The 26,820-nt window shown below is 41.9% G+C and overlaps 1 protein-coding gene across 3 annotated transcripts in view; it reads left to right on the forward strand.

Annotated features, from left to right (window-relative positions):
- Positions 1 to 8,991: 8,991 nt before the first annotated feature.
- The window catches only part of LOC103056638 (uncharacterized), a 32,013-nt gene continuing 14,184 nt past the window's right edge, over positions 8,992 to 26,820 (forward strand). For all 3 annotated transcript variants that reach the window (XM_025169434.2, XM_025169435.2, XM_025169436.2), the window contains exons 1-8: positions 8,992 to 9,174; positions 17,893 to 18,110; positions 18,812 to 19,631; positions 20,116 to 20,185; positions 23,084 to 23,166; positions 24,155 to 24,248; positions 24,907 to 25,014; positions 25,900 to 26,568. In XM_025169434.2, the coding sequence (XP_025025202.1) occupies positions 18,942 to 19,631; positions 20,116 to 20,185; positions 23,084 to 23,166; positions 24,155 to 24,248; positions 24,907 to 25,014; positions 25,900 to 26,568 (1,714 nt within the window). In that variant the 5' untranslated portion in view covers positions 8,992 to 9,174; positions 17,893 to 18,110; positions 18,812 to 18,941. The remainder of the gene's footprint in view (positions 9,175 to 17,892; positions 18,111 to 18,811; positions 19,632 to 20,115; positions 20,186 to 23,083; positions 23,167 to 24,154; positions 24,249 to 24,906; positions 25,015 to 25,899; positions 26,569 to 26,820) is intronic.

Consider the following 26,820-nt stretch of genomic DNA (forward strand, 5'->3'; position numbering starts at 1 on the left):
CTTTTTTTACACACAGGCTTCAACTGTGCAGTCACAGATGCCATCTTGACTTTTTGACACTCCCTTGCAGATGCCCTTAATCAAATCCAACTGAGTCCTTAAATTGCATTCATAGGATGGATCCATTGAAAACCTGGTCCAATTGCAGTCACCGGGAGAGAAACCAGGAACTTGAATTATTGTTCCAGCAAATTAATTTGAGTTTAGGGAATACAGTTCATTCACTCCAGAGACCAAGGTCTCTATGTTTCACCAAATCAGGGGTAAGGGGGTCTTTTTTTCTGCCAAAGACCTGAAGCGTGGTCTAACATTGCTTAGTAATGGCAGTTCCAGTCCCAACTGCTGTTGTAACCCAAGAACTACCTGTCACATCATCAGGGCCCTGATGATGTTACCTAGTCAGGTAATGAAATGTCTGCAAGCAAATAACCAAGCTCAGAGAGCACCAAGGAGTCCACAATTCAATCATCCGGAGAGTGAGGAAGAGGACCTTGACAGGAATTTGCAAGAACCATTTGTTGTTGTTGTTCAGTTGTTAAGTCGTGTCTGACTCTTCGTGACCCCATGAACCATATCACGCCAGGCCTTCCTGTCCTTCACTGCCTTCTGAGTTTGCTCAGTTTCATGCTCATTGCTTCAGTGATGCTATCTAACCATCTCATCCTCTGCCGTCCCCTTCTTTTGCCTTCAATCTTTCCCAGCATCAGGGTCTTCTCCAAAGAGTCCTCCCTTCGCATTAGGGGGCCAAAGTATCTGAGCTTGAGCTTCACTATCAATCCTTCCAATGAGCAATCAGGGTTGATTTCCTTTAAGATGGACTGGTTTGACTCCTAGCAGTCCAGGGGACTCGTAAGAGTCTTCTCCAGGACCACAGTTCAAAGGCATCAATTCTTTGGCGCTCAGCCTTCCTTATGGTCCAGCTCTCACAGCCATATGTTACTACTGGGAAAACCATAGCTTTGATTATGCGGATCTTTGTCGGCAAGGTGACGACTCTGCTTTTTAATACGCTGTCTAGGTTTGCCATAGCTTTCCTCCCAAGGAGCAAGCGTCTTTACATTTCATGGCTGCAGTCTCCGTCTGCGGTGATCTTAGAGCCCAAAAAAGGCAAAAGGGGCTGAAACATTATTTAAGTCTAGAATGTCCAGATAATGTTCGGAAACAGCTCAGGCAGATGCCTCCCTAATTCACTGGGGTATAAGAAGGGGTGGGGAGGTACAGTGCAATTAGACTCATTCCACCAATCTCAATAAAGTGTAATTCTAGTCTTTATTTTTGTGATGGAATGGAATTATGAAGGCCAGTCTCAGGGAGATAAACATTTTCTTAGCTCCCCAGAAGAGCGTGGGAGGAACAAGAGGATGAGACTGGCACCTCCCTGAGGAATTCACACTGTTGTGGCTGGCTGACTTTGGGATCTGGGGTTTCAGTCTGGGAAGCCTAGCCCAAGGAACTCCAAGAGACAATGCCAATTCAGTCCAGTTGGAACTCCAAGAGACAATGCCAATTCAGTCCAGTTATGTTTATTAGCTACAACCTCTAGCAAGAATCTTCCCAGACTAAAACCCCAGTTCCCAAAGTCCTCCAGCCACAACAGTGTGAATTCCTCAGGGAGGTGCCAGTCTCATCCTCTTGTTCCTCCCACGCTCTTCTGGGGAGCTAAGAAAATGTTTATCTCCCTGAAACTGGCCTTCATAATTCCATTCCATCACAATTTTATTTATGATTAAATTTATATGCCGCCCATCTCCTCCAGAGAGTGACTTCCTATGGAGTTGATTTTCTGGTCTGATGTACCTGGTGGGCCTGACATCTATCAATGTGAGAACCACCGCACACTCACTGGGGATCAGGACTCTACAAATGCTTATGAAGCAGCCCAAATTATATATCAGACTGGCCCTTGTTAAGATTCAGTAATCCGGTAGAAGAGAAGATCTGTAGCTCAGGGTTGAACTGTGGAGCTCTCGGGGCTCTCTGAGCTTGGTTATTTGCTGGTGGACGTTTCATTACCCAATTAGGTAAAGGTGGTCCTTGCTTACCGACCACTTGTTCAGCGACCATTCAAAGTTGTGATGGCGCTGACAAGTGGTACTTATGACCAGTCTTCAAAGTTCCAGTACCCCCACGGCCATGTGATTGCAAGCTGGGCACTTGGCAAAATGTTGTCATGACAGTTGCAGTGCCCTGTGGTCCTGTGATTGCCAGCTGCGCCCTTTCCTGCCAGCTTCCCAGAAGCAAAGCCAATGGGGGAATGCCAGCAGGGAAGGTCACAGGTCATTCTGGTAAGGCCCTTGGCCTCTCTACGCTCACACCGCACCATGCCAATCATACCTTGGCCTCTCTGCGCTCCCATGGTGCCACTTCTCCAGCTCGTGTGTGGCCTGCACCAGGCCTCCCAGGACCTTTCCCGGCCTCCCGCACACACACACCCCCCGCATCACCCCCGCACTCCTTACCTGGGACTCCTGCCGTTTCCCACTTAGTGACCCGTGTGTCTTGGGGTTACAACAGCAAGTGGGACTATCAGGATTGTTGCCGCTAAGCGATGCAGTCACGTGATGTTGTTATCAAGAAGATCAGAGATCAGTTCTTCAAGAGCAGCAAAGTATTTATTAACGTTTTTGCAAAAACGGGTGCACGCACATTAGCAATGAGGTGGACCCAGATCTTAGCAACTGGTTTTCCTTATATTCCCTATGACAGACGCGAAAAGCCCTCCTCCGGTTCCCCAGTGGTTAGGTAAACTCTAGGGAGTTTACAACCTATCCGATACGCCTAATACAATTTCCGGAAGTCCCGTCTTAGTTTACATCTCCCGTTACTCTACTCCAAAGCTCCCTTACCCCTATTTACAATTGTCCGTATCTGGTAGTTCTACTCATGTGTCATCTTAAAGGCTACTGTGTTCCTGTAGTTTCGTAAATAGCTACAGTCTGCGGTTAAGGTAGCTGCATCCTGTTGCGGCCATTTACATTCTTCCCCTTTTTCTGTTTTTCACAATTCTTCTCTAATGTACGATTAGGTTTCTTTGTTTCTGCTTGGCCAAAGCCATAACTATTATGCCATAAACAATTCTCCATATTCATTTATCTCTTAAGCTTCTGTAAAAATAACAAACCTACCTATGTCCTATTTCTTACAAGGTTACACTTTAAGACCACATCGCTTAGCAGTGGTAATCCTGGCCCCAAGTGCTGTCGTAACCCGAGAACTACCTGTCACATCATCAGGGCCCTGATGATGTTACCCAGTCAGGTAATGAAACGTCTGCAAGCAAATAACCAAGCTCAGAGAGCACCCAGGAGTCCACAATTCAGTCATCCAGAGAATAAGAAAGAGCAGATGGACTGGTCTTCCTATTTAAGGCCACGGGGAAAGTATTGGAATTAACCATGGGAAGAGGGAAGCGTTAAGAGATTAAACTTGCTCCACAGGCGGTAGCTGAAATCTTTCAGTAAAGGAATGTGGAGATAACTAAGGAAGGAATGGATGAAGCATTAAGGAAGGAAAAACAGCAGTGAAGTCCTGGGAAGGTGGAAGGCATGAAACTCCAAATAATACTGCACTACTTCTGTTTGGTATAAGAGGGCGCACAAGGAAACTCGTCCAGGCTTTCAAGGTTCTGTTATTATACCCAGCAACAATAGAGCTCTAATAGTTATTACAGTGTTTGACTCCTGACCTGGCCTACCTTGAAGGGGTGATATTTTATCTATCTATCTATCTATCTATCTATCTATCTATCTATCTATCTATCTATCTATCTATCTTTCTATCTATCTATCTATCTATCTATCTATCTATCTATCTATCTATCTTAAAAAGGAAGATAAAAACTAATACAAACTAATATAAAATAAGAAAAAGGAAAGGAAAGGAAAGGAAAGGAAAGGAAAGGAAAGGAAAGGAAAGGAAAGGAAAGGAAAGGAAAGGAAAGGAAAGGAAAGGAAAGGAAAGGAAAGGAAAGGAAAGGAAAGGAAAGGAATCAAAGAGAAAGCTAAAAGTGCAAGAAAGGAACAAAAATAAAAGCAAAATAGAAAAGAAAGAAAAAAGATACAAAGAAGTAGCTTCTGATCTTCTTTACAGCAGTTATAAGTACATTACAAATTTACCCCTTCATCTATGGTTACAACATAACTCTTTTCTTTTTATAATCTATCCTGCCTAATCATTAAAATCATAAATAATAAGTTCATTTTTTTCTGTTTTACACACAAAGTCTATAAGGGGTTTCCAATCAGCAATAAATGGAGATAGTGTCTTTTCTCTGATCAAAGAAGTCGCTTTAGCCATCTCAGCAAGTTCCATCGTCTTCACCAACCATTCCTTCTTTGTGGGTAGTGCTGAATCTTTGTGTACAATAATCTCACTGCAGTTATCATATACAAAAACAAAGTTCCATAACTTTTTTCCAGCTATTTGTCCATCAATCCCAAAAGAAAACCTTTGTTCTCAATTGTATATTAATCTTTAAAATCCTCTGAATCAGTGTGTGTATTGGAATCCAACATTTTCTAGCTTTTTTACATGTCCACCAAGCATGATAAAATGTCCTTTCTTGTTGTTCACATTTCCAACATAAATTTGAAGTGCCTTTATACATTCTAAACAATTTCTCTGGTGACTTATACCAACGGTACATCATTTTATAAAAATTCCCTTTAAGATTATAACATAGTGTAGATTTCAATCCTCTCAACCACTTATTTTCCCAGTGTTCCATCTGTATATTCTAACCAAAATTTTGGGCCACTTTATCATACATTCTTTTACTTGTTCTTCTATTTCAAATCTCAGTAGAAGTTTATACATTTTAGCATGTTTATCGTGTTTATACATTTAAACATGTTTAACATGTTCATCATTTGTATACAACTGTGTTTCAAATTCAAAGGGGTGATATTTTCTGACAAATACAACAGTGGGCTGGATGTCAACTGATTTAAGGACCCAAGCAAGGGCCATACCATCTCCATTTTTCAACCACTATCTTGACTTTTTTGACCCTCCCAGACAACCCTGGTAAGGGTAGCATTCATTGGCTCTTTTACCAAGGCAGAATAGGGTTCAGCACTCTGTATAGGGCAATTGAGTTTGGCATCCATTTCTCTTGACTGGAAGACTGCACATTAATGTAGCCATGAGGACGAGCCCTCAGCCCAGGCAACTTCATGGGGTGGTTGATGAGGAGAAAATTATGGGGGGAACATTCTGTTCATCCCCTTGATCTTGTGCAGGAAAAGCAGTCTACCAGTGAAGAGATAAAAAGCATAACATTAAATACCTACAAAGATCAGAAACATGAAAGTTATGGCATTCTCTGTGACACTCTAGGGATGAAAAAGTTGGACTTTGAAGAAGCTGGATAGGAAGAGTGTTGATGCTTTTGAACTTGGGTGTTGGAGAAGACTCCGGAGAACACCATGGACAGCCGAGGAAAACTGATGGATCATTGAACAAATCAACCCAGAGTTCTCACTCGAGGCACAAATGACCAAGTGCAAATTATCCTACTCTGGACACATGATGTGAAGACCTTGCTCTCTGGAGAAGCTCTGAATGGTGGAAGGCAAGCGAAGAGGACGACCAGCAGCAAGGGGGATGGACTCAGCTACAGTGGCCATAAGTGCACCATTGGAAGACTTAAGGACCAGGTTAGGACAGTTTGTCACGGAGAAAATCTATCCATGTGGTCACTAAGAGCCAACACCGACCTAACGGCACTGTTGTGAATTCAGTCTGAAGAAGGAGCACAACACTGAGGAGAAGAACCATGTTCATTGCAACAGTTGGGGCCTGCTTTACAGGAACAATGGAAAAGCAAAGATTTTTATTGAGGATTGCAAGGCGGGAAACCCTCGCGATCTGATTGACTGCCCAGTTTGGGGAAGCTAGGCAGGTCCTTGTCAGTGCACCTGGGGTGAGTTCCATTGTTAGGCAAAAGGGGCCTTTCAGGAGGACAGCAGAGCTGGGAAGTCCATTGTGAAGGGGACGGAATGTTGAGACAATGGGGGGCGTGTCCTTGATTGGGGATGGAATGTTGGCGTTTCTCAGCTGTTGCAATTCCCTTCCTGGGGCTGCCCTGGGGCTGGGCTTCAGCTGGTGAGGGGGCTGCTTCTTTGGCTTGATGGGATTGCGGGGGGGGGGCTTGTCTGGGGCAGGGGGGTCAGTTTGGGTCTGATGGGGTTAGGCAAGGAGAAGAACTGGTTTGACCCTGGTCATATCCAAAAGGGGAGAGGGGCACAGTCTCCATTTTGTTATGTTTATTTTCTCCACTACAGCACATAATCAATTAATAACATTAAATCAGATTTATTGCTGGTAATAACTACTAGAAACTCACATTATTTAACTTTACTATTTGACTTTAACTTGATTAAGACTGTTGTATCTTTTCAAGTATTTGGGATTCCTAACCCATTATCAGAATCAAAAAGATCAGAATCGTCAAGCCCTGGCATTCCCCGTGACACCCTATGGAAGTCACAGTTGGATTTTACAGATGCAGGGTAGGAAGAGTATTGACACCTTTGAACTTTGGCATTGGAGAAGTTATTCTTGAGAATACCATGGGCAGTCAAGAAGACAAACCAATGGATCATCAAGCAAGTCAACCCAGAGTTCTCACTTGAGGCACAGGTGACCAGGCTCAACGTATCCTACTTTGGATACATGATGTGAAGACTCAGCTCTCTGGAAAAGGCTCTGAAGCTGAGAAAGGTGGAAGGAAAGAGAAGAAAAGGACAACCAGCAGCAAGGGGGGTGGACTCAGTTACAGTGGCGGTGGGGGCACCCTTGGGATACCTGAAAGAACAGGCTAGGGATAGATTGCCATGAAGAAAATCTTGTGTGGTTAGGAGGCTAGGAGTCAAATGACTTGATGGCACATAATCAATCAATCAATCAATCAATCAACCCATTAGGCATTCCCTGAGGAAGCAAATGTGGCAATTTAGTATATTTCTTCCAAGCAGCATAATATATCAGTTTCCTCTCTAACCCTAACCCTAACTCTAAGCTCAGCCTGCTGCAGAGTATCCCCTTTGCAGTCAACACTATTCCAAGATCTTTCTCAGAAGTATATCCCAAGCTAGTGTTGGAGGAGAGCCGGGCTAGTCTAGAGTGGCCAGAAATCAGGAATCTGGTAGCCCCAGACCTTGAGTTTCATCTCTAAGTGAAGACCTCTTGCTTTGGCGATTCTTCAGTTTCATCCTGCCACTTTCAGCCCATTTCTTTAGCCCATCAAGAATTTTATTTTTGACTTCCAGGTTAAGTGAGCTCTCTCACTCAATATGTGTCTTCTGTTAATCTGATTATTCCTTCCACCTTGCTGGCTGGGGAATTCTGGGAGTTGAAGTCCACACATCTTAAAGTTGCCAAGGCTGAGAAACACTCATCTAAGAAGAGTATATATCATAAATAGAAAAACAGTTGTAGTGGCAAACAAGCCTCAATAATAAGTCAATATTTACTTACCTAAACAGATAAACAGAATGACCACAGGTGGACCAAAAAGGGAGAGCGGGAGCGACTTCTGACTTTCTGCCAGTTTCCCCACTGACTTTGGTTGTGGGAAGCTGGCAGGGAGCATCAGAAATCACGATCACATGACCGCAGGGATGCTGCAATGGCCCCAACTTTGTGAATAAAACTGGTCTGAACATCCTGGAAATTTCAATTCCACTGGAGTAATGGGTCCTGGATTTTTTACACATTCTTTAAGTTAGCAGATTTTAGGTACCTTGATTCAAAAATTGTTGCAATATAATGCACCATTTGGGCTAACCTGAGGGTCCAAACAGACAAACAGATAAACACAATGAGAGTTTTAGTAGTATATAGATATATGTTGGCACACATTTCCCTCCCTCCCTCCCTCCCTCCCTCCCTCCCTCCCTCCTTTCTTTCTTTCTTTCTTTCTTTCTTTCTTTCTTTCTTTCTTTCTTTCTTTCTTTCTTTCTTTCTTTCTTTCTTTCTTTCTTTCTTTCTTTCTTTCTTTCTTTCTTTCTTTCTTTCTTTCTTTCTTTCTCCCCCACCCAGCTCCCCCCAATGGGGGACTCTGGGCGGCTCACAACACATTAAAATAATAAATAAATATACAATTAAAACCTATAACAATCCACATTTACAAAAATAAAAGAGAAAAGATTTGTCACATATGTACTTCCACTCTTATTATTATTGTAATATATATATATATATATTATTATATATTTCAAATGTTTTGTTAACAGTTGTTAAACAGTTTTTTCGACAGTTTTCTGCTTTTGCTATTTTAACTGGGTGAGCCACCCAGAGTCACGTACGTGTGATGGGGGACTATGTACATTCAGCAAATAAATAAATATTACATACGTACTATTATCATTGTAATATATGTATTTTTATTATTGTAATATTTTTGTTGTTGTTCAGTCGTTAAGTCGTGTCCGACTCTTCGTGACCCCATGAACCATATTGCGCCCGGCCTTCCTGTCCCTCACTGCCCCCCTGATGCTATACTATATTGCAATATATGGTCATATATGTACTTTCATTATTATACATGCACTATTATTATTGTAATATATGCTATAATTTACAATATATTGTCATGTATGCACTTTCATTATTATACATGTATTATTACTGTGGTAATATATGCTATAATAATTTACAATATATTGCTGTCCTATATGTATTATTATTATTATTATTATTATTATTATTATTATTATTATTATATGTAGTATCGTTGTTATTGTCATATACAGCATGGTATAATATACTACAGTATATTGTTGTCATCCATAAACGCCTATTATGATGAATATTATTATTATTGCTGCTGCCGCAGCTGCTTCGGCGGTCCCGCTCCATCCTTCCTCCGCAGCCGCAACTTCCAGGGGAAACCTGGAGCCGCTCGCAGCTTTTCCTCTCTTTGGTCCCTCCCGACTTTCCGTAGCTCGCCGCTGATGAACTACACTTCCCGGCGTGCTTGGGGCGAAGGCAGGGAACCAAGAAAGAGAAAGGCCGGTGCGTGCCTATGGACGTCGTCTGGTGAATTGGATGCATCCGTTGCAGGAAGAGAGGCTCGTGGGCTCCGTGGCTCTGTGGGGCGGCGAGCCCGGGGGGCGCCTTTCCCTTCGCCGCCGCCGGGTGCAAGCTTGAGGCTCCCTCTGGAAAGCAAACGTGAGAGCGGCTTCCCCCCCGGTCTTTTCGGCGGGCTGCTGCGGCGGTTGCGGGGGTGTCGAGGCCGGGAGGATTTCCACCCTCGCTCGGGCCGGGGGGCCTTTCCCGCGCTTTGAGGAGCGGGGCTTTGCCGTTGGTTGCCTCGGCCTGTGAACATCCGTCGCCGCGTGTCCCGAGCCCGGGGCGTCCCTCCCCCCCGCCGGGAAATGTGCTTTTCCAGCCATTTTGAAGCAGGAAAAGGGAAGAGTGGGCGCCATCAGGCCAAAACGTGCTTTAGGCCGCCTCGTTTTCAAGCGGGGGTGAGGGGAGGACGGGCTCCCAGCCTTCGCCTCGGAAGGGGAGTGCTTTTCCCCGCCTCGCGTCTTTTTCTTGCTTGTTTCTGTCTTGGGAAAGATAACCAAAATGGGAGGGTGGGGAAGGGCTGTCGGTTGGAAAAGGTGCTATATGTGGATTCATCTCTCAGTGGGAAATGTGGGTTTCGACCCTCTATATCAGTATACTCCAAGGGTGAGTCTTAGGTCCCCGGGGGAGGGGTCCCCAAGACCCTCTGAGGGGCCCGCGAAATCAAAATGATTTGCCAGCCTGTGTTGAAAAATAATATTAAAATCCTGTCAAAGCATCGTAGTGGCAGCGAATGCATCAGTTTTAATTTTTTAATGTGGTAAATATTGATAAATGTAACCCACACAGACAAAAGCTCTTTTGGGGTTCTCCACAATTTTTAAAAGCAGGAAGGGGTCCTGAGAGCAAAAGGTTGTAAGAAACACCGCTGGATACAAAATTGTGGAGCCCCAGTAGAAGAACAGGATGGGCCAGCTGCTTGGCCAAGGCTGACTTGTATTTTTGATTCCTTTAATAAGATGGTGAAAGGTTCAGTCGGGATAGCTTTATTTTATTTATCAGATTTGTATAGCTGCCCATCTCACAAATGTGCTGCACAAACAAACTTGGGAGCCAATGCCTTTGAATTCAGTGGAACAAACTTCTGAGCAAGCATGGAGAAGGTTAAGGCTGCCTTTGGGTTATATGTATATAGGGAGAGAGTTTCAGACTTTTGAATAAATATCTAACCCAGGGTTTCTCAACCTTGGCAACTTTAAGAAGTATGGACTTCAACTCCCAGAATTCCCCAGCCAGCATTAAAGTTGCCACAGTTGAGAAACACTGCTCTAAACTGAACTATAAAGCTGAGATCATAGCTGTACTTACTTATCCCTCTTGAACTGTTGGGTTTGTTTGTGAATGAAATATGCATGCATTTAGGCAAAGTAGCATAATTATTATTTTTATATACATAGCAACGTGAAATCTCAGCTGCCAGTTCTTTAGCTGGGCTTGGCCTTCATTTGCATCAAATTCTTCCCAAGAACATAAGATGTTGTAATGTATCAGTGTACTATATGTGCAGATTCAAGCAGTATGGCCTTTTGTAATTGAGAGATGGAAATTTTGTCAGTGTGTGGATTTTCTAAGTGCTACCTAAGGCTTTTTGGTTCTATGGTATTTGATATTATGGTACTGTGGTATTATTTGGTAATAATTTGGGGGGGGGTTGTTCATCTCAAGGCGGTGGACCTGCTTAATACTCCTGCCACTATTTTCCCATGAGAAGGGACTGGCCCAAAGTCCCCAGCTGGCTTTCATGTCTAAGGGAGGCCTAGAACTCACAGTCTCCTGGTTTCTAGGTCAGCACCTTCACTACTGCACCAAACTAACTCATATTTATTAATTGATATATTTAACAAAAAGACAAATGCAAACTTTTATTCAGACAGTAATTTCTGAGCAGTGTTCAATGGTGCTGCAATGTATCGTGTATCTTTTTTTAATTTTGGCAAAACAGGGCAAAAATTTAAATGGATTCTCCTGGGTTTGGGCAAAACATAGGTAACACTTTTTGTATGACTAAAACATTTTTATTTTGCTTAATTTTAGAAGGATATGGCACACCTGGAACAGTCTTACAGGAGGCATTTCTTGTATAAAACACAAGGAGAATTCCCCTTCTAAAAGGGCATCAGCTCTCTACAGTTTTAAATATATTTATTTACAAAAGGATGAATGTTTCATCATTCTGAAATGAAAAGGCCTGGTTTGCTCTGTGGCATCTTCATATAAGGCTGGGAAGGATCTGTCTTGAAATCATGAATTGCTGCTCCAGTCATAGATGATTCCCAGCTGGAAAGATCAGTTGAGTGGAATTTAATAAGAAAGGTTTTTGGTCCAGACTAAGTGTGCGGAAAGGGACTGCAATTGTATACCTACCAAGAAATATATGACTTCTTATATATTGTATAATAGGACTTACAGTTCCTGGTGGGCATATATACAAATCGTTATATTAGTGGGTGTTATCCATAATAGACAGCCTTTTAGTCCAGATATACATTTAGTCTCTGGAGGCTAAATAAGTGATTTTGTTACAACCTTAGACCAATGTGTACCCGTGAGATCCTTCATCATTCATCAGTACAACAGTAAGGGAAGATTTAAAAAGCAACATAAAGTAATCTGTATAAGAATAAATTAAAAAGAAGGGAGTTTTAGTAAAACCCGATCATACTGCATGATACTCGCTGTTATGTTCTCATAGCTGCTAGATAAAATTTGACCACATTATGGTTAGCTGTGGCCCTAAAGTCTGCTAAGAGAAAAGAGATGTGCCATTTCTACCTGGTAGTTGTTTTTTTAGGGGTCTAATTAGCATTACATTATAAATATTGCAGTATAAGAGGACGTGTTGCATTTCCTCTATACTTGGGAATCACACTAGTAGAGATGTTCGTGGTAACAAATCTTGGTATCTGTCATCAGTGAGAGGTGAAGGCGTTGCTTCAAGTCTGGCTAGGGCAAATACTCTGCAATGTCTGGAATTTTGTAGGGATTAGTCAAATTCCTTCCTTCAGCTTATTTTTTTTACTTGGTGGCATCTCATAATTTGTAATGTCTGGTAAGAGAAGCCATATTGAGTCAGTTTATTTCTAATGCATATCTTATGAAGATTGAAAGCTGCTTGGCCTGTTGGCTAAGATCAAAGGTTGCCTGGAGAGCACATTGTGGGCACTCATAAAATGGCTGATGTGTAGGTTGCCAGTTCACGTAATGGTTGTCATTGTAGATGTGGTTCTTTGCACAAAATAGTGGCTCCTCATCACTTTGACAAACCCCAGGGGTTCTCTCTATGTCGAACTTTCCATTGTCCCTTTTCAGTATTAAAATATTCATATATTATATGAAATGATAGGCATATGTTTGATAAATATCACTGCTGAAAAACTAAAAGTAGTTTTTACTGTCTCTGAAAAGTTTTCTAGCTTAGAAATTTTGCCTTCCAAGAAGGGCTTTCTTCAAAGTAGAGATCTTCTTCTGGGCTCTCCTGGACATTTTTACAGTGTTCTTGGGTACCATAAATCCTACAGTTAAAATCTCTAATATGCGATTACCTGGATGGAGGCCAGTTGTTATTTTGACAAGTTGTCACCCTGGGACATGGATAATACTTGTATCTGGCTTTTTTGGTTTCCAGTTTTCAATTTTTCAACACTGGGGAATTCCATCAGACCATTATTTAGTGACTCGCTCCAACTGATGGATTTGGACAGGATAAAAAGTGTGGCATCTCTTATTAAAAAGAAAACAAAATCTGGTTGTTAGTAAATTATCTGGCTCTCCAGGGTCTGGTAACTTGTCATTTTTGACTCTGGGTGGCTTGTGCTCCCCTGGACTGAGCTGGTGTGCAATTTGGGGGTCCTCCTGGACTCACAGCTCCTGCTTGATGAGTAGGTGGCAGCCGTGGCCAGGGAGCCTTTGCACAGATCCGTCTTGTGCACCGGTTGTGCCCTTTCCTGGACCAGGAGGCCTTGCTCATGGTTACACATGCCTTAGTCGCCTCCCGGTTAGATTATTGCAATGCGCTTTACATGGGCTGCCCTTGAAGGCCACTTGGAAGCCACAACTGGTCCAGAATGCAGTGGCGCACACAGTATTGGGCGCCCACAGGTTCTCCCGTGTTACACCTTTATTGTGCGAGCAGCACCAGCTTCCAGTTTTCTTCTGGGTGTAATTCAAGGTGCTAGTTATCACCTGTAAAGCCCTACATGGCACCGGACCTGGTTATTTGTGGGACTGCATCTCCCTAAGCATATCTGCCCATCCAACTAGATCAGATAGGGTGCGCGTGCTCCAGGCCCCCCCCCGAAATCTTGCCGTCTAGTGGGACCTCAGAAGCATGCCTTTTTCGTGGCTGCCCCTACCTTGTGGAGCACCCTCCCATCGGCAATTCGACAGGCCCCCACCCTTCTAGCTTTTCAGAAGGCCATCAAGACCTGGCTTTTTACTGGGGCACTGGGATAGTGTTGTACAGGTAGTGTCAGGGGAAAATCCTCGTCAAGCACGTGAGACATACACACCAAAACACTGACCACTTCAAGATTCCAAAGGTTTTATTAAATTTTAGTTCAATAACCAAGAACATTACATACTTACATAAATTCCCATTGCAATGAGGACCAGCACAGACAAGCGGTCAAAAGGACAGCTTGGGGCCGTGGCCCCGACCCCCTCTCAGCAATCCCTTTTACTCCTTAAAACCACAAACATGACTCCCAGGATTTGCAACTGTTTTTCGTGCTAATTTTACAACACTTCCCTGTTCTTTTCTCTTGCCACATTCCTTCCATCAGCATTTTACTTGTCCCATCTCTTTTCCAGCTTCCTGTTCAATATAACTGATAATAAGCACATGACTGAAAAGTTCAGTTCGCACAGTAATTTTACTTATTGCTCTGTAAGCTAGTTTTATTATAGCATTAACATTTATTGCTCTAAAAGCTAGTTTCATTAATATGTTTCAGTTAGTCAAAACCCTTAAGTTTCATAAGTCATATTCTCCTCACAATAGATAGTATGGATAGAGGGTAACTGAGTCAGCTGTGGGGCATCCCGAGGGGACAATTAAGGCACAAGTTTTTGTTTTACTGTTTTTACTGTTTTATGATTGTTTTATTTATTTGTTTTATTGTTGTTGTGAACTGCCCACAGTTGCTTAACGTGGGTGGCCATATAAATCTTTTAAATAAATAAATGAATAAATAATAAATATTGTTACTCTCAAATTGTATTTCAAGTGTTTTGTAAAAGCCTTGATAGACCAAAACCATGATATTTATGGAACCATCTGGTGATGGCCATGCCATGTGGATGACTGTGGGTTGGAATGTGAGAGGAGTAAGCTGTAAAGACTATGAAAGAATGAAATAAAAGAAAAATAAATATGGTGTGTCTGCAGTTAAGGATGTAACAGAAGGTGGTCTGATTTTGCGAAAGAAAGTTGATGAATGCAAGACCGAAGTGAAGATGTAGGTTTCCTTATGAATGAAAGGGTTAAAATTTATGTCAGTATGATTGCGGTTGCCTAGGTTGTTTTGTGTGTAAATCCAAGTAGGAAGCTGTAGATGATAGTTGCCAATGAATGGATAATGCAAGAACTGGAAATAAGTTTTGGGGAAAATTGCACAACATCCTAAAGACTATTATGTTATGTGACATGAAAGGATTGGTGGACGGTGCAGTGTAGCTTTATGACAGATCTTTACTCTTCAACTAATCTTTGAAATGTACGATTATGAGGAAGAAAGTTTATTGTGAGTTCGTTTTAGAAAAAAACTATTAAAATGAATAGGGTTCTGTGAGGGGTATGTTTCCAAGAGGCAATTGTGTTGGCAGGGAAAATGGAATGAATGATAATAAATGGCAAAAAACTAAAGCAAGTAGATGAATTTGTGTATGTTGATAGAATGTTTGTTAAAGCTGGAAACATGGATGGAAAAAAATTAAGATCAGTAAATGCTGATAGCAAGAGAGTGGGTAGTGAGTATAGTAGTCTTTTGTGGAGAATGAAACGTTTGTCAAAAGAAGTGAAAATAGCTGTGTAAAAATATGTGTTTCTGCCCTGTTTGTTATTTGGAAGAAAGAGTTGGAGAAGCATTAACAGCAAGATGAATGAAGTGGGAAGGAGGTCCTGAAGAAGTGTGGATGGTAGCACAAGAAGGGAGAAGGTCAAGAAAGAGTGGCTGCTGAATGAATGTGGATGGAATACAAACATGAGTGAGCAACATAAAAGAAAGATGTTGAAGTGGTTGGTTTTACAAAGATAATGAATGAGGATCAAGTCACAAAGCAAATACAGTTTATAAAAGATGAAGAAATGGGTTGAGAGGAAAAGAAAGATTGAAAAGGTTATACTTGGATGGAGTTGATGTGACCCTCAAAAAGAGAGAAGTTTAAAAAGCAAAAAGCAATATATGAAGTACTATATGGACGTGGTAGGAGCAAGGGTAGTTTGTAAGGAGAGAATGAGATGAGGATTAGGGTGAATGATATTGGTGTAAATTACATTTAGTTATGTTTTCTTTTCTTATCTCATGCTTCTAATATTTTTGGCTCACTATTTCTTTCCTGCTTCTGCCCCATATTATTTATCCTGAAAGGGAATAGTGTTGTGAGTCTTTACAAATGTATATATTTAGACTTGAAATATGAGTGATTGATGTAAAAACCTGTAGATTCAGGGAGGCCTATGGACAAATAGGTTGAATCAGCTACTAGTGTCTTGGTGGCAGGAGCTGATGTGAATGGTGACAGGAAATCAAGGCTGTCGACAATAGAAAAAACTGGGGCATAAGTTACCATGATTGTCCACTCATCACATAAGAAAGACTGCTTTGGAGGAATATGGATTCTTGTCCAGAAAATGTTCTTTTGTGAAAGAAATGAACGTGTCTTGTGTAAGAGTGTGCTTCTGCCCCCATTGCTATATGGAAGCGAAAGTTGGTTTTGTCCAGGGAAACATAAAAAGAAAGTTGAATGCAATGAGAAAAATTCTACAGATGGCTGTGGGGTAAAACAAGAAGAGTATAAAGAATGAATAGGTGCTGAATGAACATGGATTGAACATAAGAGTGATCAGCACTATGTGAAAGAAGAATGTTGGAGTGGTTTGGCCATATGGAGAGGATGAATGAGGATCATGTTGCAAAACAAATATATGAAGGGAGAATGAATGGGTGGAGAGGAGGGGGAAGACAGAGAAAGTTGAGAAGGTCATGGATGAATGGAGCTGAGATCTTCAAAAAGAAGTGAGAATTTTAAAGAACCAAAGGCGATGTAGGAAATGGTAGATGGATATGATAGAGGTGAGGTTGGTTTGCAAAGACAGAAAGAACAGTGAATGGTGATAGATTTAGTTCTATTTTGTTTATGTCAGTGTTGTCCAAACTTGGCCACTTTAAGATGAGTGGACTTCAACTCCCAGAATTCCCTTTCTGGGAGTTGAAGTCCACTCATCTTAAAGTGGCCAAGTTTGGACAACACTGGTTTATCTCATATACTTAATTTCCTTGGCTTATTATTTCTTAGTTCTTTTTTGCATTCTGCATAACCTCAGTTATTGTAAAAGGGAATAACCAGTGTGATGGGAATGCATGTCTATACATAGGTATGAAAGTTGTGTACATGTGAAGTTTATTTTTAATTTTACCTAAAAATTAGCCCAATTACATTTATTTTATGCTTTTAATACAGCAAATGTAAAGAACATCTCATACTACTTTTATAATCCTTGGTCCTGAAATTATAATTTAAGGAGGATGGGCTTCTTACAGAGAAGCCTTCACTTCCAGAAAATTCATTCAGGTTTTCATATATAAAGACTATTGAAATTTTTCTGTTTTGAAATTAAAAACTTTATTTTCATAGAGCAAATATCTGCTGGGGGGCTTTTGATATTTTTGGTACCTTGAACCTTGTATGTTTGTTTGTTTCACATTTGTCATCACCCATCTCCCTGGAAGTGACTCTGGGCCCTCATATACATTACAGGCGCTCAGAGCACCTCCAAATATTCTTTAAATTAGGGGAGATCATTAAACCTCCCAGGAAAGTGTGCTTAGGATGACAATTGTTGTGTTCCAGAGTTTGTCTATGAAGCATCCATGAAATCTGCTTGTCATTAGGGTGTTGTGTTAAAACAGGAAGCAATTTTCTCTGTGTATCTGCTTTTCCGTCTTGCCTTCTTTTACGATGAAAGACGGGAAGTAGGACTTTTCCCTGCCTGGCAATTTTTGTTTCTAATTGAGTACTAACAGACAGACAACAAACAGAGTTCAGTGACCTTTTGGTGCCTGTGGGGGGTGCTGAGGGTTACAAGTAATGCCTCTAAGACTGCATCACCAACATGGATGAAGTTGGCTTGTCTGATTTTTTTTTCCCCCTCCATGAATTGCTTGTAAGACAGGAAGTTTGGAGTCCCCCCCCCTTTTTTTTTAATGATGCTACATTTTGTGGCTGTCTCCTAATTGAACATGGGGGGAGTAGTTGAGCATAGTATGTCTAGTAAACATATGGGGGGGGTAGTCATGTTCACTACATTTTTAATTAAATGTACATATAAATTGAATGAAATAAATATTAATTTTTGTCCTGGCCCAACCTGTTTTTTAGAATGTATCCCTAACATACCAAAGTCAGGGGCACCCCAGGTGTCACTGTTATTGTTGTTATTACTGTATATTGATTGATATTATTGATTTTATTTTTGGTATTCTTGTTCCTAGAGAACCCTAAGCGGCATTAAAAATATATTAAAATAATAAATAATAAAGCCTCCAATCCAAAAACAGAATCATGAAGTTATTAAGTCTTTTCCTTCTCCTTCAACAGTTGCTGGCCTTTTCAGGAGTCTGGATGAACAGATTACTCTTGGAGGCTCACCATCCTTCCCACTGAGAGCAGCCTCATTCAATCTTTGGTTGTCCAGAACTGTTGAGCTCAGTCTGATGCTCAGTAAGGATGATGGGAGTTGTAGGCCATTCTGCCATCTGGTTGGGGAAGTCCGATTGAGAAGGGTCTGCATCCTAGTTGGGTCTCCCTGCTTGAAGGTTTGTGTTTTGTGTCGTTTAAACCTGCTATTTCTCCTGCTATTTCTTTGTAGTGGATGAAATTATAAAAATGAGCAGGGGAATTTTTTTCTGGCAGTGAGATTGTAGGGAGGAAGCTTCAAAGTAGGGCAGGCTACCAGATCTGAGCTGCAGAAATTCAGATTTTTGCAGACCTAGTGGAACAAATGCAGATCAAACAAACATGAGAACTTTCTCAATCAGGCACTAGGGAAAGGCACATTAGCGAGGGAAGGTTGCTCGGGGTTACTGAGAACTTGTGACAGGAAGCCTCTTCCTACTAAACCAGGGGTTGGGAGCATGCAGCCCTAGGAGTGGATCCAGCCCCTAACTTAATTAATTTCATCTGGTTCTTCTTTAAAAGAGAACTTGTTGGAAAGGGTGGCAGGCAGCAGATCTAGTCCATAGTTTCAAAGAAGTTGTCTGCTGGGAAACATCCCCCCAAAGGAGAATTGTAAAGGTCTTCTGAATTTTAGGCACCCTACCGTTTTCCCCCTGTGGTTATCCCAGTTCCCACACGATCTAAATGTTAAAGTTGCTATGTGTTAAACTGCTTTGAGAAAACGGGAGTCAAGTTATACACTGACAAGAGAAACATTTCTTTTTTTTTTTCAAGCTTTTAAAAATTTGAAGTTTTTTTAATCTCTCTCATGTTGACATGCTAATTGTTATTTATCTTCCAGAAACACCTCCCCACCCCTTCCCCCTTTATGAGGTTCTTTTGAAGAGAAGACCCACTGAAATCTTTGGAAGACACCAAACGCCATAGGAGCTGCCTGTGGTGTATCTCATTTTCAGAGCAAGGGACAAGACATGGAAAAGGGCTTGGAGGGCTCAGGAAAAGTCCCACGGATTGTCCAGGTGATGTATTTTAAGGGGCTGCCGAGGCAGCTGAACCAGCAGCCAGATGTGGGGTTACCCCAGCAGTGGGAAGCCCAGTGGCAGGAATTTTTAAACACACTCCAGCCAGCCCATGTGGGCTGGGGAAACCTTCAGCTAACAGATACGATGCCCTGGGACGACACTCGGGCGTTTCTGGCGGCCTTCGAGCAAGTTGCTGAAGCTTGCCGGTGGCCACGAGAAGAATGGGTGGGCCAGCTCCTGCCAGCATTGCGGGGAGGAATGGAGCAATCCTTCTGCAGGCTGGATGCCCGAGAGAGGGGAGACTACATGAAGGTGAAGGCCGCCATCCTGCGAGCAGACGCACTCCGCATGGAAATGAAACGACAGCACTTCCGGCAGTGCTGTTACCAGGAGCTGGAAGGTCCCCGGAGGGTGTATAGCCAGCTCCAGGAACTTTGTCGCCAGTGGTTGAAACCTGAGAGGCACACCAAGGAGCAGATCATGGAAATGATCATCCAAGAGCAGCTTCTGGGTATGCTGCCGACTGAAGTGCAGAACTGGGTGCGGGAATGTGGGCCAAAGGACTGTGTCGAAATGGTAGCGTTGGCAGAGGATTTCCTGATGGGCCGTCGTCATGCGCCCAGGACCTATGACTGGCAGGTGAGATACTTACACTGGAGACCTGAATGCCCTCTGTTTCTCTTTGCAGGAAGGATGATTGGTTGCTGGAGATGTTTCTGATTCCTATCCAGCATGTACAGTGGCTGGGGGAGGAGTCTGACACATCCGGAGGGCTCCAGTTTGGAGAAGGCTGTTCTGCTGATTAAACCTTGCCACCCTGGTTAGCCGGATTTATGAGGCAGCCATTGAATGGCTGAAATTCCATGATATGCTTGAACCAGGTTAATTAATTAAGGACCTAGTGGTTGCCTTGCACAGTGCATTAAGCCTTGTCAGCTTTTAGCTTGCTTAGCCTCGGTAATGTTGTGTGAACCCAGAAAATGGTTAATTCAGTAACCAGGTTAAATGTTGCATGTGCCCAGCCGATATTAATCAATCTGGATGTAATTGCTGACCAGGTAAAAGTAGACAGTGGGAAAATGCAGTGGGGCCATTATCTACAGCTTGTTCTTTGTTCTTTTAGGTTCCTTTGCCAGAGGTCACAGTTAGTTCCCTGGAGTCTGAGGGGAGGCAAAGGCAGCACTATCTCGGAGGTTAGTTGGAAGTGGGAGGGGGAAATTGGTTGGGCGGGGAAGGAATTATACTCTATTGTCAGGAAGGAAGAGTAACTTGTACAAGTAGTCCTTGACTTACAACAACAACTGAGACCGGAATTTCTGTTACTAAGTGATGCGGCCATAAAGCGAGACTGCATTGCTTAGTGATGCCAATTTCTGCAATCCCAGTTGCCGTCGTTAACCAAATCCCACGGTCATTAGGCAAAGCAACTTCCTGCCAGCTTCCCACAACCAAAGCCAGTGGGGAAGCTGCAGGAAGTTGCAAATCCCAGGCCAGCAGGCAGATAAGTGGCTGCTCCAGGTGGGGGAGGGAGCAAGAGGGTATCAGGGAGGGTGCACGAGAGGCACAGATCTGGGAGGATGTGCAAGGGTCTGAGGGAGGCAAGTGTCAGGAAGGGTGCATGGGGATACACAAGTGACTTGTGACCTTCCCTGCTGGCGTCCCTGTTGACTTTCTGGGGTAGCCGGCAGGGAAGGTTACAAATGGCAATCACATGATCGCAGGGTACCGCAACCAGTTGTAAGTGCGAACCAGTTGCCAAGTGCCCAGATCGCGATCACATGACCGTGGGGGTGCTAGGACGGCTGGAACTCCAAGGACTGGTCATAATTGCCATTCGTTCAGCACTGTCATAACTTCGAATGGTTGCTGAACGAATGGTCATAGGTCAAGGGCTACCTGTATGAATTTTTGTGATGATAAAGATGTGTTGCTATTCCTGATACAGAAAAGTCAGTAGCTGGGTTATCAACTTGGTTTGTTTTCTTTATAACGTGTGTGTGTGTTGGTGGATTTATGCTCAGATCATGTGGATGAGCTGAGCCCTTTGTGGCCCAAGAGTGGTTCAGAGATTTTAAGAAAATGCTTTTTTTTTATAACAATTTTATTAAAAATTACAGTTAAAAAGATAAAAACTAATACAAACTAAAAAAAATAAAAAAAATAAAAGAATAAAAAAAATAGAAAGTGCAGAAAAGAAAACAAATAGAAAAATAGAAAAGAAAGAAAAAATAAGAATATAGTAAAGAAAAAGAAAAGAAATATATAAAGAAATGACTTCCCCCTTCATCACAAGTATAAACAATTTTAGTAACTTATCTTCTCTTAAAATACAACAATGATCTCTTCTTCCCGTATCCCATCTCTTATCTATAAACTAATCCTTAAAGCCTTGTCATTCAGTCCTGATCAGCAAAAGTCCATGAAGAGTTACCAGAGATAATGACATATATATTTTAACCTTGATCAAATAAACCAATGTTATATTCTTTCCTTTTACTTCTAACAGTCTTGATCTTTAGTCCTATCAAACAATGTTTAGAACTTGATTTATTTTCATTTTTTCTTTGACCCTTCTCACAAAATTCTTCAAAGCTTTAACAAGCCTCTTTTGTAAATCCAACATAGGAAAGTTATACAGGTTACCCTCTTAGTTTGTTATTTATATATCCCTTTTAATTATTAAGACATCAGCCAGTTTCTTTTGTATGTCCAGTGTAGCATCTTTTCCATATCACAGCCTGTCATTTTTAAATCCGTTTTCAGATCAGTCTCAGTTTTGTCTGATAAAAGTTGTTCCTCTTCCATAACATCTTTTAAACACAATCTGTCTATAGAGGCAGTCACACTTAAAATTAACTTCTGGGTCCATTGTTCAAAAATATCCTTCAATACGTCCAATGTTAAAATATTTTGCTCCATTCTGTATTAGTAAGTCAAATTTAAGTATTCTTCGCTTTTAATTGTAAGCTTTAGTTCCTTCTGGTTCCCTCTAGTATCAAACCTTCAAAGTCTCATCCTATCATATATTTTTTTAAAGAGAATTCAAAATAAAACCATTTTCCCATAGAAAGGATTCTTATAATTAATTCCAAAATCTTATTTCAAATCCATCTGGATCCTTAGTCCCTTTGTAACTTTCCAAAATCAAAGTTCTAATCACCCTTTTGCTGTTTATTCCAAAAGAAAAAAAATTAAATCCTTAAACTTGTATTTAAAACTTCTTTTGCGCACCCAGTGCTATAAAACTTTTCAATCTGAAGGTTCCTAATAGCTGAAAAGCAGTTAACAAGCAATTTCCAAAAGTAATTAGAAAAGGAAGGATGCCAACCCAGTGTCCTTTTGAAGACGCCCACTGCAGTTGGAGCAAAAAGATGGCTATTCCCTCATCTTCCAGAGCTCTAAACCCGCCAGAGGCCGCTGTCCGGCAGAGTCCTCACAAGGAGCAACTGTCTGGAGCGCTTGTGGGCGATCTCAGGTCCTCTCCTTGCCCACTCTCTGGCACTTCATTCCACCGCGGTTGTCAACTCCACTTTTACTGGAGCCGTCTTCAGTTTGCCATTTTTAAGAAAATTCTTAAGAGTCTGTTGTGCATAAAACATGTCTACTCCAACTGGCTGAAAAGAAGATGGTACTGATGAGCAAACCCTTTACGGACTTTTTGCTGAAAATGGAAAAAAATAAATTGGCGATATGTGGATTTTCTGATTAAAAAGGGTTGAATGTGGGAAGAAGGGAACCATGTAATGTAAGCTTAAAGACGGAGGAGGGATAATAAGTTTGTAACTGCTGTAAAGAAGATCAGAAGTCGCTTCTTTATATATCTTTTTCCATTTTATCTGTGCTGTTCTCTGGACTTTTTCTTTTATCTTTTTTCTATTTCTCAATTTTTCTTGACATATTTTCATGTTTCTCTTTTACTTATGTTAAAATTTCTAATAAAAGTTACCTGCTAATGAAAATAGCACTGGTGAGCTAGAGAGTTTAATGTTTTGCAATTCTAAGATGGCAGTGGATGCTAAATAAAGTACTCCTTCTTTTTCTCTTTTCCTTTCTCCACCTCCTTTTTTGACTTCTGTTTTTGTGTTTCACAGCCAGTGAAATTACATCTGCAAGGAACACGGGCTTTGCCCATCCATCAGCAGGACTGGAAATGACTGGGGTTGGCACCACCGAGGTGTGTAGACTCTCAGTATGGTTTGGTTGGCTTAAACAGAGCTAAAGCTTGCTTGCTTATTTATTTATTTTTCAAATTTAGATACTGCCCATCTCACAATAAGTGACTCTGGGCAGTTCACAATAAAACAATTAAATCATGTATTGCCTCAAAACAAATCCAGATAAAATGGAGGTTCTCATGATGATGAGTCACAGTCGCAGAGAGGGGTTAGGTCTTCTGAACTGGGTTACACTCTTCCAGGAGTATGTACAAAGTTTGAAGAAGCTTCTGAATTCAGATTTATTTTGTCTCCCAAGCTGAAACAATGGCTAGAAACATCATTAATCAATTTTGTGTCTCTTTCTGGAAGAAAATGATCTTAAAATTGTGTTGCAGGTTCTACTAAAGCCCATTAAAGCATAACGTTCATTTGGTTACACAATCTAGCAGCCAAGTTGATTTCTAGAAAAATAAGCCACATTATCCTGATTCTAAAAGGATTATATTGGTTCTGTTTGCTTGTGGGCGAAATCCAAAGTGCTGGTTATTACTTATAAAGAACTATAGAGCTGCTTGAGAGAACGCCTCTTTCTGCTTGATCTCACTGATCGTATGTGATCATATATTAATCTAACTGGTTGAGATGATGTGAGGAGGTTCGCCCACTGTGGCTGCAGGTTTGACTCAGAATCATACCTTTTCTGCTTCTGCTGCAGTGCTCTGAAACCCCTCCCTCTGGCGTAGAGGGACTTAGTCATATTGGGTGGCTTTTTAAAAGGCTTTAAAAAAAACACCTTTTTAAATGCGCTTCAAGCGTTGAATTTAAATTGGTGGATTTCAAGCCGGCAGTGAAGTAAACTTAATTCACGTGGACTCGTTAATGCAGTCCACTTCGAGCTCTGATTGTCATTCCATATTTGTTAGAAGACAAAGTCCTGTGGCTAGTGTGTCTTTTAAGAAAAGCTTCAGGGACCAGAACTGAACCTGGCATTCCTCCCTCTTTCAGGAGCCTGTAGATGTGAAGGATGAGCTAAATCTTGATCAGAAGCCCATACACTGGGAAGTCATGCAAGAGAATGGCGGCAGCACCAATGCTTTGGGTGAGTATCTCTCATCTTACTATACTCAGGCCCACATTTGCTGTCCGTGAGTTCAAGCAACTGAAAGCAAGGAAAAGCCCAGGATCACTGTCTGCATTGAGAAGGGTGTCAGGGTTGCCTTAAACATCTTGTCCAGCGGTCTGGCCCTGTTTCTTTGGGCTGTTGTTCCTCTTCTGTGCTGTTTCTGTGTAAGAAGATTCTGATAAACTAGTGCCACCAAAACGATGCCAGCTTGGAATTCTGAGCATTCCAGTTTCTTGACGGTATTGTTTTTGATAATGATTGGTGCATCTACCAAACCCTATTGTTGTCATTAATTCCAAAATTGCTTCTCTCAAATCCCAGAGCAGTGTTTCTCAACCTTGGCAACTTTAAGACGTGTGGACTTTAAGACGTGTAGACTTCAAAGCTGGCTGAGGAATTCTGGGAGTTGAAGTCCACATGTCTTAAAGTTGCCAAGGTTGAGAGACACTGTCCCAGAGAGTCAGAGGAACCTTATTTACCTTTGAGTTTCTCAAGCACTGGAGTCTTTTAGGCCAGGAGTCCTAGAATATGATTTTCCTTCAGATGGGACAAGAATTCCCAGTTATCCTGACTCCCCATCAGTATGTTTGTTTTCTTTCTCCTCCTTTGTCTGTTCTTCACGTTTCCACCTAAGAAGGACTCTTGATTCCTACGCCTGAAGTCATTTCTCAAACTGATCAACCAGAAGCCACCTTCCAGGAAAGACCTGAACACAGAGACCGAATCTCTGACACTCTGTTTGGTAAGTGTGTGTGTGCCTAACAATCATCCTGATTGAAAGGAAAAAATCTATCCCTCGATTTCTTGTTTTATGGCCTTAAGCCAACATCTGTAGGTGTTGCAACCATCTTCAGTCCGAATGCTGGTGAGCAACCTGCAACCTGCAATTCCCAGCCAGCCTCCATTCAGCAACATCATTTCCCGTCATTTGAGATGGAAAAGACAATAGAGCACTAGCGTGAAGCACAGAGTGCAAGCTTTACATTGTTTAGAAAATAAATTGACTCCCCCCCCAAAAAAAAACCCTAGGAAAAAGAAATGGATAAATCTACCCCGAATCAGTCTTTATTTCCCTCAAGAACACAGCATTTCTTATTGAATCCCCCTCCTTCCTCATCACTTTAAGACATGGCTTCTCAAGGATTTGGGAGCAGTGAAGATTGCATGCAGTCTGTTTGGGAGACCTTGAGGTGATTTGCAGGAGTTTGAAGCTGGGAGAGGGGGTTGTCACTGCACTCCTGATATTCTTGATTATGCTGTAGGTTTCAGAGAGGTTCCAGTCTGCTCAAATGCAGAAAGATGGGACAGTGCTAATTTCTATTCCGTTGTGCACAACTTATATGTACTTCCTGGGGGTGTTCCCCAGAGATGCACGTTAGAGTTGTGTCAGTTCCAGTTATCCACTGTTTCCATTCATCTTGTTACTGATCAGTGAAACGCTGGGTTTCAGAAAGTGAAAGCAATTTGTAAATTCAAGATAGATCCCTGGGATTATTAAGGCTGTGAATGAGTTCATGGCACAAGTTTCCCTGATGTCATTTCACCTCACTGTTCAGCTGAAACAAACTCATAATGTATGGTTCCTCGTAGGAAGGTGATTTCTTGTTTCTTTTGTCCTTTCTATCAGGTGGAAGAATCATAGGAGAGATCAAAATTGAGACTTTTCAGCAAACCGTTTCAGAGGCAGAAGATGGATTTGAAGCCCTGACAGAAGAATCCCCAGACACCATTTCCTTGAATCTTGAGGCTTCTCCCCTTGATCCTGAGAAACAGCTGTGTCCAAGGCAACAGGAAGGGGAGCCGAGGAAAAAATACACTCGACGTCGGAGAAGAGCCTTTAAGAAAAAAGGCAAATATTACCCACCGGAGAAAAAGCACACTTGCTCTGAGTGTGGGCACAAAAGTTATTATTACTCAGATTTGCTAAGACACATGAAGTGCCATGCAGCAAAAGAGTTGTATAAGTGCCTTGATTGTGGGAAAACATACCGAGGCAGGACATATTTTGAGAATCACCTGAAGATCCACCTGCCACTGGATGATTCCACCAGACGCACAAAAAGGGTTGAGACAAGAAACTCCAGCTGCCATATGAGAGAGGAATATGTGTGCTTTGAGTGTGGAGTCATAAAAAGCACACAGTCAGGCCTCACCGAACATATGAAAGTCCACACAGATGAGAAACCTTATGAATGCCCTGAGTGTGGCAAAACTTTCAAGTGGCGATCGAACCTGTCTAGGCATCGGGGTCTCCACACGTACAGGAGATTTTCCTCGCGACAGTTAATGCTCAGAGGTGGGTCTGAGACACATGGATTGAGGCATTTTATTTAAATACTAAAGATATGCTCTCAGAAATGGACAGGAAACCTTACAGAGTGTAATAGAATATTACAGTTGAGAAGTAATTTAGAACTGGCAGAAAGCATAACATTTTTTTTCTAACAGAGTTAGCCAATGGTCTAAAAAGCATTCTTGACACATTGGCTTAGTTCCTTTATGTTGTTGGATAGCTTTTTGGATGACTGACCATTTCATGATGGTATTG

This window comes from Python bivittatus, unplaced genomic scaffold (genome assembly GCF_059951505.1).
Source record: "Python bivittatus isolate LINGU-HERP-01145 unplaced genomic scaffold, Pbiv_v1 ctg000810_np1212, whole genome shotgun sequence".
Lineage (NCBI taxonomy): Eukaryota > Metazoa > Chordata > Lepidosauria > Squamata > Pythonidae > Python > Python bivittatus.